The following is a 14,465-nucleotide window of genomic DNA, read 5'->3' on the forward strand; positions in this document are numbered from 1 at the left end:
AAGGAGATGCTATATGGTTAATTCTTCTCTTACACTTCATAGGTGTTTCTAGCATGCCTTTTATGATCAACCACCAAGAGCAAAAAATTTAAAAAAAAATCCTAAGGTGACTACCAATCCACAATAGAACGATTCTTGTTGGGCATGCATGAAGAATAATTTAATAGTAAAAGAAAGAACGAGAACCACACTAAATTTAAAGCTTTGTCGAAAGCATGGAAAGGAAGCCTCTGCCATTAATAACAACACAGTTGCAGAGCAGCTTCTCTTCAAAGACCTTGCCAACGCTTCACTAGAAAGTGATCTTGGCTTCTGGATGCCAAAAACTCTGCCTTCTGCCATGGGATGCACCCAAGTATATGCAAATGGCAAAGCTGACCCTGCCCCTACATGGAGAAGCCCCTGCTGCACTAGTGGCAATCATATTCGTCCACATCCCTGTGCAGGCCGGTCTGTTACCATATTTGATTCATGTGTTTCCAAGCACTCCCGGTCAGCATGCCAATCATCTTTATAGAGAGGCCAAACACACCTCTTATTATCTTCTAATGCCTTCAGAAAACCATCAACATCTTGATCAGCCAAAGGTCCATAAGAAGAGTTTGTCCTGTCACCTCCACTCGAAACCGGCATCGCAGTCTCCTGTTTCCATGCCGGCGCAGCCCTTGGTGGTTGCTGGGCATCCCCAAAAAGCCTCTGTGTAGTGCTTGTTGATGTGAGCGCTTTAAAGCATGGATCATTTAAAGAACCACTGAAACATTCCCAAGGATATGGTGTTGCAGACAACTCATAGCCATGCCCTCTTCCTTTATTCATAGAGGAGAGGGCAGCCACAATATCAATTCTTTTAATATCTTCACATTGCTGGCACAATGAATTTGCATCAAACTGCTGTCGTTGTGCTTCGGTAACAACGGGCTTCCGTGTTTTGGTTGGTTTCCTATTAGACACAGTGAGACCAGATGCATGTTTGCCAGCTGAGAACGAGCCCTCATTGTTGATTGTTGTATGGTTTTTCCTACACTCCACTGCAAAAAAGACACATTTTAAGCGAGAGTATTCACCAGCAAACCTTAATAGGACATGAATGGGACACTCTGAATTTATATGACCTACAGCATCTGTTCTTGCATGGAAAATCAAGCCACGGAAAATTCTGATTACAGCATCTATGCACTCTAAAAATTGCATATAAAAAAGCCCTCACACAAGCCTGTGGAGGATCAATCATCCACCTTTAACAACTCACCTGCCCCAAAAGACCTGCCATCTTTGGCAGCTCTGCACAAAACCAGGGCTGAAAACTACCATCTAGGACTGCACCTAAGTATAGCTGTTGTCTGTCTTCAGAAACTCCACCTAAAATAGTCCACAACCACCATCGACACACTATGATGGCACCCCCAACCATAGCAGCAACACAAGAACCCTGACTCAAAAAGGCAAGGACACAAACACCTCCGCCCAATCTTCTAGTACTTGGTAGCCTTACCTTGGACCCAACAAAGATCAAGGACATTCTTGGGTGGCCAATTCCCCAAAATGCTCGAGAGCTTCAGCAGTTCATTGGATTGTCTTGGGTGTACAGAGGCATGTGGACAAGTTTTCTGACATTGACAGACCTCTTAAAGGGTGTAAAGACCAAAAGACAGGAGTCTATTCCAATTGGAGGCTTTTCAGAAACTAAACCAAGCCAACGCATCAGCTCTACAGTTGGCAATCGCAAGGTGGGATCATCAACCCTTCAAAGTGATTTGTGATGCCAGCAACCACAATAGGATGGGCATCCATCCAGTGGCATATTAATCAAAGAATTGAAGGCACCAGAATTAAACTAATGCACATTTCATAGAATTAATGGCAGTAATCCAGTCTCTTAAAACTTGCATTTCCTGCATAGTGCAAAATTCCTGGTGGAGACAGGTCACCACAGTCTGAAGTATATCTTCAGACCATGCCAATCCCAAAGTCTCAACTTTTTAAGTACAAATCAGGTTTATCAAAACCTTCATAAATGTGTGAACAGTACCGGTTTCGAGTGAGTTTCAATCCCCAAAGGAGAGGTACTCTATGCCTGTACAAATGTACATAACACACACACACACACACACACTCAACTCACTTAAGGAATTAAAGGAGCAATTATTGAGAGATTAACTAAGCCTACTTCTAATTACACACTAATTGAAATTAGGAGCTACATCTTGGCATATGTAAGATAGCACAATAAACAAGAAAAACTTCTTATTTACAAAGCATCAGCCCGAAACAGCTAAGACTTGCAGGACTTCCCTAGCTCTTGCCTTGAGTATCAAACCTCCCTACCTATATCAATTCTTTTTTTTGATTCAAGAATATCCTCACAACTTTGAGCTTTGTACTTTAAAGCTTAGTAATATCTCTATGAAGAGCTTGTGCATGGCGAAAGTACCTGTGAGAACTCTTGATTGTCAAGAGTACATGTTGGCCTAGTGGCTTGTGGACACTCAGATACTACTGTTTTATATTCACTTTGATGTACTTGGAGCAATCAAGTGCTAACAGGAGCTGAATCCTCAGGACCTGGAAACAGACTACTTTTGGTAATATAACCTTGGGGGGTAGGGGGGGAGTCAGCCCATCTTCCAGCCCCTAGTGTGGTGTATTGTGCATATTTGGATTTGTGGTTTTGTTATGGCATCTAAGTGCTTTTAATCTTATTTACCAGAGGTGCAATGTCTCAAAGTGATGTACATACAAGTGTAGATGACTTGAGGGCCGAGGCGTCAAGTGGAAGAGATTAAGGCTCTGAGAGATGATCCACATGTACAGAGGGTGTCGGCTGCGAAGGCAAAGGCCACTGCCGAGGATGTTACTTTTGAAACTATTGCAACTGCGATGGGCGCTGAGAAACCCCAGTAACTTGCAATTGCATATTTAAATCTGATGTGGTTGCAAATGCAAAGGGAAAAAATCCACCCCATTTGGCTGCCCATGGTGGTCCACATGATGCAAGAAAGGCGAGGAGCAAAATTGAGGGATTTTCTACACAATCCTGCTGTGTGTCATCAGTGGAGGGTACCACTCATTCACAGAGTGTGACCCAAGAGCGAGAGAAAAGGCATCATGACTCCCCGTCACGTCACCATCCTCATGATTAGGATGCACACACACGGACAGAGCTGCACTGCAAAGCACAAGCCCCAAGAGTTCAATGGTTTGAGAACTTCAATGGTAAGATTGACAGTAGAAAAAAACTTGCTTCCATATTGCAATTTGAGAGCGTCTTTTGTAATGTAGACTTTTTGAAAAAGTCAACGATGCTTAGACATGTGGGGATGCACTTAAAAGGACACAAGCAATGACTGGTGCCTTGCCAAGATTATGGATGTAAATGCTGCCCACACATCGGCTGAATTAAAAAAACCAATTTTATGCCCAGTTCCTACCACCGAGGAACTTCACAAGGAGTGGGATTGGCTGTCCCAGGATGAGTGAGAGTCGGTTTGCTCATACATAGTGAAGTTCTGGAAGACTCTTCTCAAGGTAGCACCGTTTATGCAGATATCTAATGATGAGAAGAAGAGAAAGTCTGAGTCAGGGCTGCATACCATCATCCAGCAAAGTCTGGAAGTGTACCCCAATCAAACAATTCAGCAGCTTATGCATTTGGCAATGGTAACCAAGAACCTACACATGAAATGGCCCTCAAATAAGCAATTTGGGGTTGTTTGAGATTGTTTTGAGCACTGTTTTTATCGAAAAGCTGTGTAGACAATCTATCCTTATGGTGGGCATTCTCAGAACGATTTATGGTCAAAAGCAGCTAAAAACATCAAGGCTTATTTGCAAGAATGTCCATCAAAGGATTTGCAACGGTGAATTTCTTGTATGTGTGCAAGAAAATATTTTGAGAGGATATGAACGGAGCTTTCATGTATATCATGTGGATTTCTAAAGGTTTTAGTAAACCTGCCACGTTGATGGCTTGGTAAAGCAAGCTTCGGAAAAGCTTACCATGCAACTTGCTTGGAAGTTAAAAGTGGAGTTGGATATGTATCATGAACAGTTACAGAGAGAGATGGCAGACGGCCATGTGGACTTTTATGGCCGGTAGCCATAGAGTAGTGGATGATGGCAGATGCTATCAAGAACTTATGAACACAGGTCATGGACATTTTCTGCGTTGCAATTGTTGGGACTTGTGGTAGGTTATTGCTCCTAGCCTTCTGGATATGCGGGCCGTATGACTCGTGTGTGTCACTTGGCTTACATGAAGATTTGCCTGTGAAGACTCCGAAGCATCGGAAGGTGATGGTGGAATGCCAAACACCATCAATGAGCTTGCATACAGTGTGGCTGGTGTTGGCAAACTATTCATAAGTGATACAGGTCTCGTGGACATGCAAGCAGTGTGGTTGGATACTACATGCTTGTGTCCTTTGGCCTGGACCTCTATCAATTGTGGGTATTTGATTAGAAGCCACACAATCCCCTAACTTCTTCAAACATGTGGAGCATGTGATATATTTGTAGTCCCACTTTGTACACGAGTTGTAATCCTGACTGAAATTTTCTCTTCCTTTCTGCCTTGCCTGGAGACACGTCCAAAAGCACTTCCCAAAACTTGTGCACATATGCATTCACCATTTCCCCTTCATTCTAATTCACCCAATCCCACTTCATTGTTATCTCATTCAATGCATTGGGAAACAAGAACTAGGCATAAAACCTTTGCTTGAACTCTTCCCATGATCTACCAGGATCTGGGGGGGAGAGCTTCTTAGTAAGCCACCAATGAGCAGTAGTACCTTTCATAAACATTCTTACATGCCCGATCATGGATTTCTGAGTGAAATCCACATCACTAAAGATAATATCAAATTGGACAGTAAAAGCAAGTGCCTTTGATGCATCATATTCCCCATGATATGTATCAAACTTAAGAGATTTTTCTCCGGCTTTGAAGTCACAAGACTTTGATGCATTAGCTTGCATCTCAACATGTTTTACTGTGTGCATGTCCATTTGGACAGCCCCTATAACCGGCATCATTTTGAAAACAAAAGGTAATGCATTGGGCAAAGAAATATGTGCCTTGGAAGCATGAGGAATTGAAAACGGCCCCTGGTAGAAACCAAAGTGCGGTAGACTAGCAGTTACCCTTCCACTTGTAGTCCAAATAAATAACAAAATTAACTGGAGCTAGAATGCCCCAAAACTGAAATGAAATCGACACCTGTTGGCCCCAAAGCTTGGCGCCCCTTTCGGTATTTCTTTATTCAAATTCAATGAGATGTAAAACTGAGTATGTTTCCACCCTTCAAACTGCCATACCCCTCCTCTCACAAGGAGCCAGATAACACAACTCTGCAGCAGACATAAGCCAGTGGAAAGAAAGAAAGATGGACAAGTTCAGAGCTTACCAATTCAATGCGTGGATCTGCACCAGAGGGACTGACTGTTCCAGTTTGTACCGTTGGACTGTACCGGACTGTACCCGCATGTACTTGTCCGTACAAGACTGTACTTGCATATGTCAATGAACTTGCAGCCGCTTGTGTCAGAAGACTTGCAACAGTCGTGCCAGCCTGCGTCAGACGACTTGCAGCGTTTGTACTATTCTGTCCGTACAGTACCCGCCTGCAGCCCCTATTCTGTACAGATCTGAACCTGCACAACGATCGCCTGAACACAACTCTGCAGTAGACATAAGCCAGTGGAAAGAAAGAAAGATGGACAAGTTCAGAGCTTACCAATTCAACGCGTGGATCTGCACCAGAGGGACTGATCGTTCCAATTTGTACCGCTGGACTGTACTGGACTGTACCCGCCTGTACCTGTCCGTACAGGACTGTACTTGCATATGTCAGTGAACTTGCAGCCGCTTGTGTCAGAAGACTTGTAGCAGTCGTGCCAGCCTGCGTCAGATGACTTGTAACGTTTGTACTATTATGTCCGTACAGTACCCGCCTGTAGCCCCTGTTCTGTCTGAACCTGCACAACGATCGCCTGAACCTGTCCGTACAGGTGTTCGCGTGCAGTACTTGACTGTCCCAGCTTGTACAGTTCTGCGCCTGCAAAACAGCCGCCTGTGTCAGCTGACGTACAGCAGCCGCCGCCTATACCTGCTGTACGGTACCCTGTCAGCGCCACCTGAACCAGCTTGCAATAGAGCTGCAGCCGCCTGACTGTACAGCCTGCAGACACGTACTCTGTACGGCCTATTCACCACACAGCAAAATTAGCAACCACCCCTCTATGCAGCCAGTCCACTCTTCTTCTCCTCCATGCAGGTTCCTTGCACGTTTTTTCCAAAAGCAAGAGAGAGAGAGAGATGAGAGAGGCGTGTACCAAAAGTGGAGTTGCCCCTCTCCAAAAATATCCTAGGCCCCTTTCTCAAGTTTATTAAACTTCTAAGGGTCACTTATGCCTAGGGGCCACCCATGGTTAGAACATTAAAAATTTTAATGTTCTTGGTCCCCCTTCACACTTGAAGATGTCCATCATATTTCTATTTGTCCGGGCACCCCATATATAAATCATTTAATATTTATTTTGCTCAGCAACCACCATGCCCACACTTGTGCTGTTCCATTTTCACAGGGTCATGACAGGCATGGTTGGCTCCTCAACATACATTGGTGCATTCCAACCCATAAATTCTCCCTCACAAGCACACTCGAGGGCATGCGTAGCATGAGCGATACACGGAACACCTGCACCAACAAAAAATTGCAGCCCATATTGCATGTGTTATGCATGCACATTTTCAACCAACAAATGGCATTTGACATACGCTTTGACCACTCCTTGGTTTCATGTGCAACTCTTGAGCCATCACTGCCATAGCATGATCCATAAATGATTCATCTTTCTTGGCCCTTAAACGATCATGTACCAATGGAGCCTGGCGGTAGAGCTTCAATTCTTCTTCTTGTACATAAAGAAGAGTCTCCATACGAGTAAGTTCATCCCTTAAGACCATGGACTCTCCTTCCTACATTTTATCTTTACCACGGAACAACTATTCCACATGTTCATGTTCCTTGGTATGCACCACATGATTATGTTCTTTCTGAAAAGCATTGGAAGCATGCATATCATTGTCCCTACCTCTTGTATTGGCTTCTTCAACATTCACTATATGGTTGTCTATAGTATTCTAAGTATAGAGATAGCTAGTAGTCGCTATGATCGTCTTTCATGATAATAGTGAAAGAGAACCATATACTCTCATACCAATGTACTTTCACCGGTCAGTGTGGAATGTTTGATTGAACACAATGCAACTTAAATACACTAAGATTTAATGAACAACAAGCACAATACAAAATATAATTTGTTGAATTGACAAGAGATGCACAATGAGCTGGAACGGCTAGGCCCTCCCTCAAATAATGTAAATTGATCTTGGAAGAATTAAGTATATAGTGTCATGGGCATTTCGGACTAGATTTCCATACTAATGTATATGAATATAGTATTGTAAACAATATGGTTGTTGATGAAGATCTTCAACTCACACTACCTTCTCAAGTGCCCATATTCCCTACCATCTGCTCTCTATTGCTCTACATACACATGGTAGAAACAATCTTTAGGAGAGCACGTAGGACAAGAGAGGACAAGAGAACACTACACAAGATATGTGAACATGGGGTGTTGCTTCGTCCTCTTGTTACTTGCTTCCATAATTGATGATTAATGCTTACTAATTGTAAGTAGAGTCAATGTGAGTGGAAGTCTTTGCAACGGAATCGTATGGAATGCTGAAATCTTCGACTTGTCACAATCTTTCGCGACAAAAGTCTTCAAGTGGTTGCAAGGAACCTTAGGCAAGCTTTCCCTATGGTCCAACTTGAGAAAGAAAGGCTGAAATTAGGTTTCTTAGCCAAAAGACCAAAATTACAGTAAATAAAAGGAATGTTTTGTTGTATTTGAGTCATTGGGAATGTGTAGGAGAGTGAATATGACCTAGAAACACCCTTGGAAGCTTGGAAAACACTCTAACAAGCTCGGATATGGTGTAAGGAAGGAAGAAGTGCAAAAAATACAGCCATAAGGCCTCATTTAAGGGGCAACAACTTCTAGAGAGAGTAGAAGAGAGAGATGATAAGACGTCCACCCATGGTCACCATGAAACGTTTCATTGCTAAAACGTTTCACGGTCGAAACGATCTATTTTGGAATGAAACGTTTCAATTGTGGATAGATGCACAATGAAACGGTAGATCAAAACAATCATATGCATAAAAATTGAGAAGATATTGCCATAATGTCACCATTGAAGAAAGGAGGATGGTTAAAACATAAAAAAGAGAACAGAACAAAAGAGACAAACAGAAAAGAAGGGAAGTGAAAGACTTAAAAATATAGAGAGAGGTTTTATAAAGCATAGAAAAAATCACAATTTTTTGTTCTGCATGAAACGAAATGGTTTCAATGATACGCATGAAACGTTTCAACACCAAAACGCGAAACGAGTTTCAAGGCCACTGAAACGAGTTTCATGGTGACCATGCGTCCACCTAAGGTGACATGCAAAGAGGGAAAGTGAGTTGGGGTCCAAGCTGGGAATGACACATGGCTAGTTGCTTTCTTCAAACAAAGAGGATAAGATCTAGGCGGTGGACATTGAGCTTTGTTCACCTGGGGACATCAGGGTGTGCGAACACAAGGCTGGTCATAATTTATAAGTGAGTTTTGGTTGCCCAAAACTTAATAAAGTGTGTACACACTCACTTAAAAATTAATACTAGATCCTAAGACTCAACTTTGACCAATACTTACCACCTGCTACATGCCACGTAACTATGTCAACGGATAGTTTCACATGCACGGTTCACGGGCGGGTGTTCCCTTACCCGGAACTACACATTAGTCAAGTAAACATGAAAACAACATGCAAATTCAATTTACAAGCAAGCACGTAAAGATGCTATGCAATGCAACATTGGTATGGACAATCCCCGTTCATGAGATTATACCAAAATAGACATGTTCCAAACAAGTACGTGAGATACCAAAGCCAGTGCGAAGGCATTTACACATAGGCACAAGTCCTAGCGGAAAGCCAAATCCGCAGTATCACATGACTGACATCAATCCCATGCATAATAGCCAAAGACGCCAATACAATGTATACACATAATGATGCCAATATAATGTATACACATAATGAGAAAGCAAGGGTGGGCCATTTGGGTGGCAAATGGTGACACTCACAAACTAAGAGGTCTCGCATCTGTGGCTACTGCCAACGAATTTGCATAACAAGGTAGTGGCCTCTCATGAGACCACTAATGAGGCGAGGAGCTGGCGGTCCGCTTCGAGCTCCTCTTCGGACAAGTGACAGCTGATGGCGGGGCCATGAAGTCTTGCTGTAGAGAGAAGCGAAAATTGGACGGGGCCATGAAGTCTTCGTGAAGAGAGAAGCCAAAGGGCATCACCAATGTCAAAACAGCACTAGCAAGTGTGATGCGTTGTATGGGTAGGGGAGAGACATTAGTAGTGTGGTGAAATGCTCACAGTGGAATTAGTAGTAGAGAAGAAAAGAATTAGAAAAAAAACGCGGCAGGAGAGAGGATAAAGCACAAGACCGCAGGCTGATTTTTATTTTTTTAAAGGGGGGGGGGGGGGCGGGGAGAGAGAGAAGACGGGGCAGGGGGGGCTAGGCGGCAGTCAATGGGCGAAAACCAGAAATAGGGCAAGGGCAAGGAGAAAAACGAGAGAGGAAGTTGAGGACGGGGAGAAGGGCACGAAGGAGGCAGAAAAGGGCCGGTTTGGGCTGTTTTGCAGGCCCAAACCAGCCAAAACTGGTTACTAAATCTCCTGCTCCAAGGCTGGATGCTGAAAGCCTCTTCTAAGCCTGATTTGCCTGCTGAAACTAGATCGCTTTCTCTCTTCTTATTGAGTTTCCATCCTTATGTTTCTTGCCCAGAACACTCATAGACTGATTGCCTCACAGACATATTTATTCCCTGCACCTACTGCAATTACATAAAAAACGCAATAATAAGACCCTGCATGTACACGACAATTTTGACATATGTTGGATAACACGCGCATAACCATACACCCCTACTCACAACTGTCATGACGGAGAATTCCATAGCCTACCTGATTCAGCATGAGATGACTCGATCAATTGGTGAGCAATGTCCTTCCAACACTGGAGTTCTTTCTCTTTCATAACTAGGTCAATTTCTGTTGCTTTGATTTGTCCTTCCAGTTGAACAATTCGCTCCTCTTGTCGTGCCTCTAATACTTCTTGTAAACGCCTATCTAAAGCTCCTGGAGAAACTGCATAGTTGAAATTTAGCACCTCATCAGTTGATGAGTGTTGTGCTGTGGTGTCATTTTGATTGCGTCTCCTCAACAATTCATCAGCAATGCTTGCAGGCTCATTCGGGAAAACATTTGCATTCCACTGCACAGGTCAGAGCAGCAAAAAACTCTCTCTCTCTCTCTCTCTCTCTCTCTCTCTCTCTCTCTCTCCCCTCTGTGGGGCTTCACAAAGATCGCCTGCCACCCGTTCCAGTATTGCCTCATCCCGAAGATGCAGTTCTAATTATAGAAATTTATGGAGTGGAAGTGTGGGGATACAAAATCAACGTCTACTTGGATGGAGGTTGAAAAGATTCAGAGGAAAAACTCTCACAGATATCTTCAAAGTTAAAACAACAAACCCCTAAAACCCTTGGCAAGGGTACCTTAGATTCCATGGGAGCGGATGGATGGCAAACGATGGTTTGCTAGATGGGATGCCACACACCTCCAGCGCCACAGCATGCAATCCACACAGCAGCCGACATCCAACTAAGCTCTCATCATTTGAGATGTGAGATGGGGCAATGGCATAGCAGATCTGGGTTTGAGAGGACATGCAAAGCTCTGTGGGGGAGCAGGAGGCTGAGCAGCATACTTTTTTAGAATGCCCAGCTTTATCTACTCTGCATGCATGCTTCCCTCATGTCCTCGAGGGAGGTGCCGGCACCCTTACATAGGGAGGAAGCAAACATAAACTGAGAGCCGACCATTTTATATAGCTTTTCTTTCTTGATAACAATTTACTTCAAAACGTGCTATCAAGGACAAACAATATCTACTACTTAATCCCACTTGATGGAACTCCATCAAGCTGCAATTTTTTCAATGCAGAAAAAAGCCAGAACATGGTCCCAATATGTTACCCCCGTGGCAGAAATCGCACCTCATCAGATTCTCTAGGACTTGCTTCTGATTCAGCTGTCAGATTTAGTTGCATGAGCTCAAGCTCTGCTTCAAGTGCCGCTTCAAGCTCGGCCATATGTATGCTTTCTGACATGGTTTCAGCAGCATCCTTCGCTTCAAGACGTGAGTCATTGATCTTTCCTTCTAGCTTCTCCTGAAAAGTCTCACCTTTCTCTGAGACTTTATGTTTTTGAACCTCAGGTGGTATGATATCTGGACTTCTTAAATTGGAGACGCAGTCAGGGAGTGTATTTTTTCTGCATTGAACCTGCTGCTTGATCTCCTTTACCAAGGATTCTGTTCGCTCTAAAAGGGTGTTTAGCCTTTCGACTTCTTTCCGATTAGCAAGAAGCATGTAGGAGACTCCAATTCCGACCCCAAGATTGAAAGCGCTTTCCAGTCCCACCCCTCTTCTATGGCCTGTAAGAAAAAAGATCGCAATGGGTGGAGAATACTTCAAAAAAGAAGCATGGGAGAAGTGAAAATGCCATGGAATGTTTTGTAAGTACATAATTCAGTCAAAAAAGACATCACACTGTAGATGAGATTCATAAAAGATAACATGGTAATGATACATACCAACAGCCGCTAATCCCCTGCGCTTGAGAAGGCTGGAAGTAGCTTTTTTGCTTTTTCTATTTCCTGCTGGAGATCTGGGCCTCTTTTTATTTCTGCCTTGTGAGGGTGTAGACTTCTCCGAGTCAAGAACCAGAGGGTGCTGATTTTGCGTGGCAACCTTCCACCTGACTGGTGGCGATGCAATCTTGCTGACACTCATCTTTTTTCTCCCCTTTTTGGACTTGGGATCCTGCACAACGCCCAACTTCCTAGCATTTTCTATTTGAATGCACGGCTCTCCGGCATTAGCTTTATGAGTCAGATCATCTGTACCCTTATTGAAGCGAACAATGGAGTCAGGTATGTGGCCACTGCTAGCCCTTTCTTCTGTCGGCGGTGAGAATTTAGTTGGTGGTTCCACAGGCCCGCTTTCAGATAATCGATCTTCGCTACACTCCAGAGACAGCATACACATGCAGCTTTCGTTTGATAATCGCCTCACATGTGACTTCTTCCCACCTAGGAGCTGCAACATGCAGCTTGTATTGGTTTCTGAGAAGGGAAGAAATTGTCTCATTGAGCCAAAAGTGAAGGAACTGAGACAAATCGCACCTGCAACGCCGCACTCGCTCTCTTCACTGTCATCATTCATGTCGCTTCGCCCACGATCGTCAAGCTCACCTGGCACGCCTTTCTTTCTAGGAACATCCGGGTGTTGTGATCTGGAATGAATGTGGCTACTGTTAATTATGTTGTCTGCTTCCATTCCTCTGCAAGAAGGTGGCCTCAATTGCAAATTCGCTGCCTGAGACACTGGTATATCTACAAAGTTCGAGACACAGCTCTCTTGACCATTTGAAACCTCACTGGAGCAGCTGCCAGTTTCTGAAAGCATCAAAGAATAGTCTTCTTTTATTAGGTCTTCAGGGGAATCCTTTGTGCTGAGAACAAGTGCAAGAGTCTTACGTCCGGCAGCTTCCCCCTTTGAAAGAACCTTGCTTCGAGGTGAATTGGTACTGCTCTGATTTGAATATTCAGATGCCTGCTGCTGCAGATTTGTCGTAGAAACCAAGCTTTTGGGGTGGGATCTAGAGGAGAGTGAATATGAAGTAACCTTTCTGTGGGTAACTTTATCTGTAGTTTTGGAAGGTTTGGGGTTAGCAACGGGGCGATCTTCTGTCGTGAGCTTTGTTCTGTTCGCAAGGAATGCAGAGTGTTCTGGTTTCTCTTTCCTGCTGTTGAGGTGAACAAGGTTGTTCTCCAGAACGTCTACTTTGCCTACTAGACCACAACAGGGACCTGGCATGCTCTTCATCTTCTCATTTGACACCTTAAAGCCTCCACATTTTTGGTATGTGACATAGATTTTTTCAGAAATTGGTGGCATTCTGTTAGGCTTGAGCTTGACTGAACAGCACCATTATTGGTTGATCTTCCAAGGTAGCCAGAGCCTGCTTCTTACAGCAAGATCCGTAGAAGCCATTACCAATCATGGAGACAGAGAGATGGAAAAACAAACAGGCTCTGATTCAAAAAGCTTCACCAAAGCTGGACTATATAAGCAAGTCTGAAGCATTCGATTTTGAGGGAGAAAACTTGAACTATTGGGGAAAGGGTATTGCTAAACATGGTTAGTGAATCTAATTCTACGTTAGATCGATTTCCGTCGCCAGGCGATTTCTAATTTTCTATTCAGAGCTGGTAGGGAAGTTAACTGTAATTTCCGTAGCCAAAAGGAGGTTAATCTTGGTGTCTATCTATGGCTAATCGTCTGTGATAGCAGAGCAAGTTTCGAAGGTCTTACCCTGTGGGCGGGGGGCGCGCGCGCCTCGCCATCGGTGAATGCAAAGCATTGAATGAGCACTGTCAGGGATATGGCGGCTGACAAATCTCTCTGACATCCAAGAATCAGGATTCAGAGAAGAAAAGGGGGGAGGTTCCCTTTTGCCTGATCTACCAATAGAAAGGCTCTGAGTCTGTACAAGTAGCATGTTGCCAATGGCATTTCAAAGCATTGATAATGGTAAAGAAAGGCTTTTGTCAAGCTCATAGTTTCTATTTTGGATCGAATGATGCGTTGTACAGGACCAAGATGCCAAGCGAAAAGCAGATATGGATGGCACCATGGCCACATACCGTTGCCCCACCACCAGCACTTTATCTCTGTCCCGTTGCCGTCCGGCAGCAGCAAGCTTGACGAACGTCGCCGCTCCTTCAGCAGAGCTTCAGCAGGGCGCTTGCTCCGCCTTCGGCAGGGTCTTGGCAAGGGTAGGGTTTTCGCACGGCTAGGCTTTCTTTCTTGGTCTTTTACTTCTTCGTTTCTGCACGAGTCCTTGAACCTCATTTAGGGTTTCCGCATGATCTCTCTGCAGAGGTCCTTCTGCATGGCTTTTGTAGGGTTTCTACAGAGGTTTATTAAATGGGCGGTTTTTTCTTTGCTTTGGCTAGGGTTTCTGCAGGGGTTCTTGGGCTAGGTTAAAGTTCCGGCAGGGATTGTATCGTCTGACGAGGGTTTTGGCAGGATTTATCAACAGAAATTAAAGAAGATGAAAGTGCGATGCGGACGGAACGTTAAGCGCGTTCACAGATTGAATTGCAGCAAGCTTCTTACAATGCCGGAGATTTTGATTAATATGAAATCACGACGGAATCTCGAGCTGCAGTAGTGACGGAAGTTTCAGCCATTTAACGAT

The 14,465-nt window shown here is 44.0% G+C and overlaps 1 protein-coding gene across 3 annotated transcripts; it reads right to left on the minus strand.

Moving 5' to 3' along the window:
• Nucleotides 1–138: 138 nt before the first annotated feature.
• LOC147617588 (uncharacterized) lies at nucleotides 139–14,259 on the minus strand. Of its 3 annotated transcripts, XM_086775879.1 has the most exons (6): nucleotides 12,739–14,259; nucleotides 12,385–12,657; nucleotides 11,794–12,298; nucleotides 11,195–11,634; nucleotides 10,102–10,411; nucleotides 139–1,028 (listed from the first exon to the last, which is right to left on the minus strand). In XM_086775879.1, exons 2-6 carry the CDS (start codon nucleotides 12,418–12,420, stop codon nucleotides 421–423), a joined length of 1,899 nt encoding a protein of 632 aa, XP_086632005.1. In that variant the 5' UTR covers nucleotides 12,421–12,657; nucleotides 12,739–14,259; the 3' UTR covers nucleotides 139–420. The 3 variants fall into 3 exon arrangements, with proteins under 3 accessions (XP_086632005.1, XP_086632004.1, XP_086632003.1); XM_086775878.1 differs by having other exon boundaries at nucleotides 11,794–12,657; XM_086775877.1 differs by having other exon boundaries at nucleotides 11,794–14,259.
• Between the last annotated feature and the right edge of the window lie 206 nt (nucleotides 14,260–14,465).

This window comes from Cibotium barometz, chromosome 36 (assembly GCF_041138505.1).
Source record: "Cibotium barometz isolate CiBa-2024 chromosome 36, ASM4113850v1, whole genome shotgun sequence".
In the NCBI taxonomy this organism is placed as follows: domain Eukaryota; kingdom Viridiplantae; phylum Streptophyta; class Polypodiopsida; order Cyatheales; family Cibotiaceae; genus Cibotium; species Cibotium barometz.

What these genes read in the sequence shown, in the direction of transcription:
- LOC147617588 (XM_086775877.1), bottom strand. Translation starts at nt 13,159, where the DNA reads ATGCCACCAATTTCTGAAAAAATCTATGTCACATACCAAAAATGTGGA. An exon ending in CAGGGGATTAGCGGCTGTTG is followed by an intron (nt 11,635 to 11,793) that starts GTATGTATCATT and finishes TTTTTCTTACAG; the next exon opens with GCCATAGAAGAGGGGTGGGA. An exon ending in GTCCTAGAGAATCTGATGAG is followed by an intron (nt 10,412 to 11,194) that starts GTGCGATTTCTG and finishes TGACCTGTGCAG; the next exon opens with TGGAATGCAAATGTTTTCCC.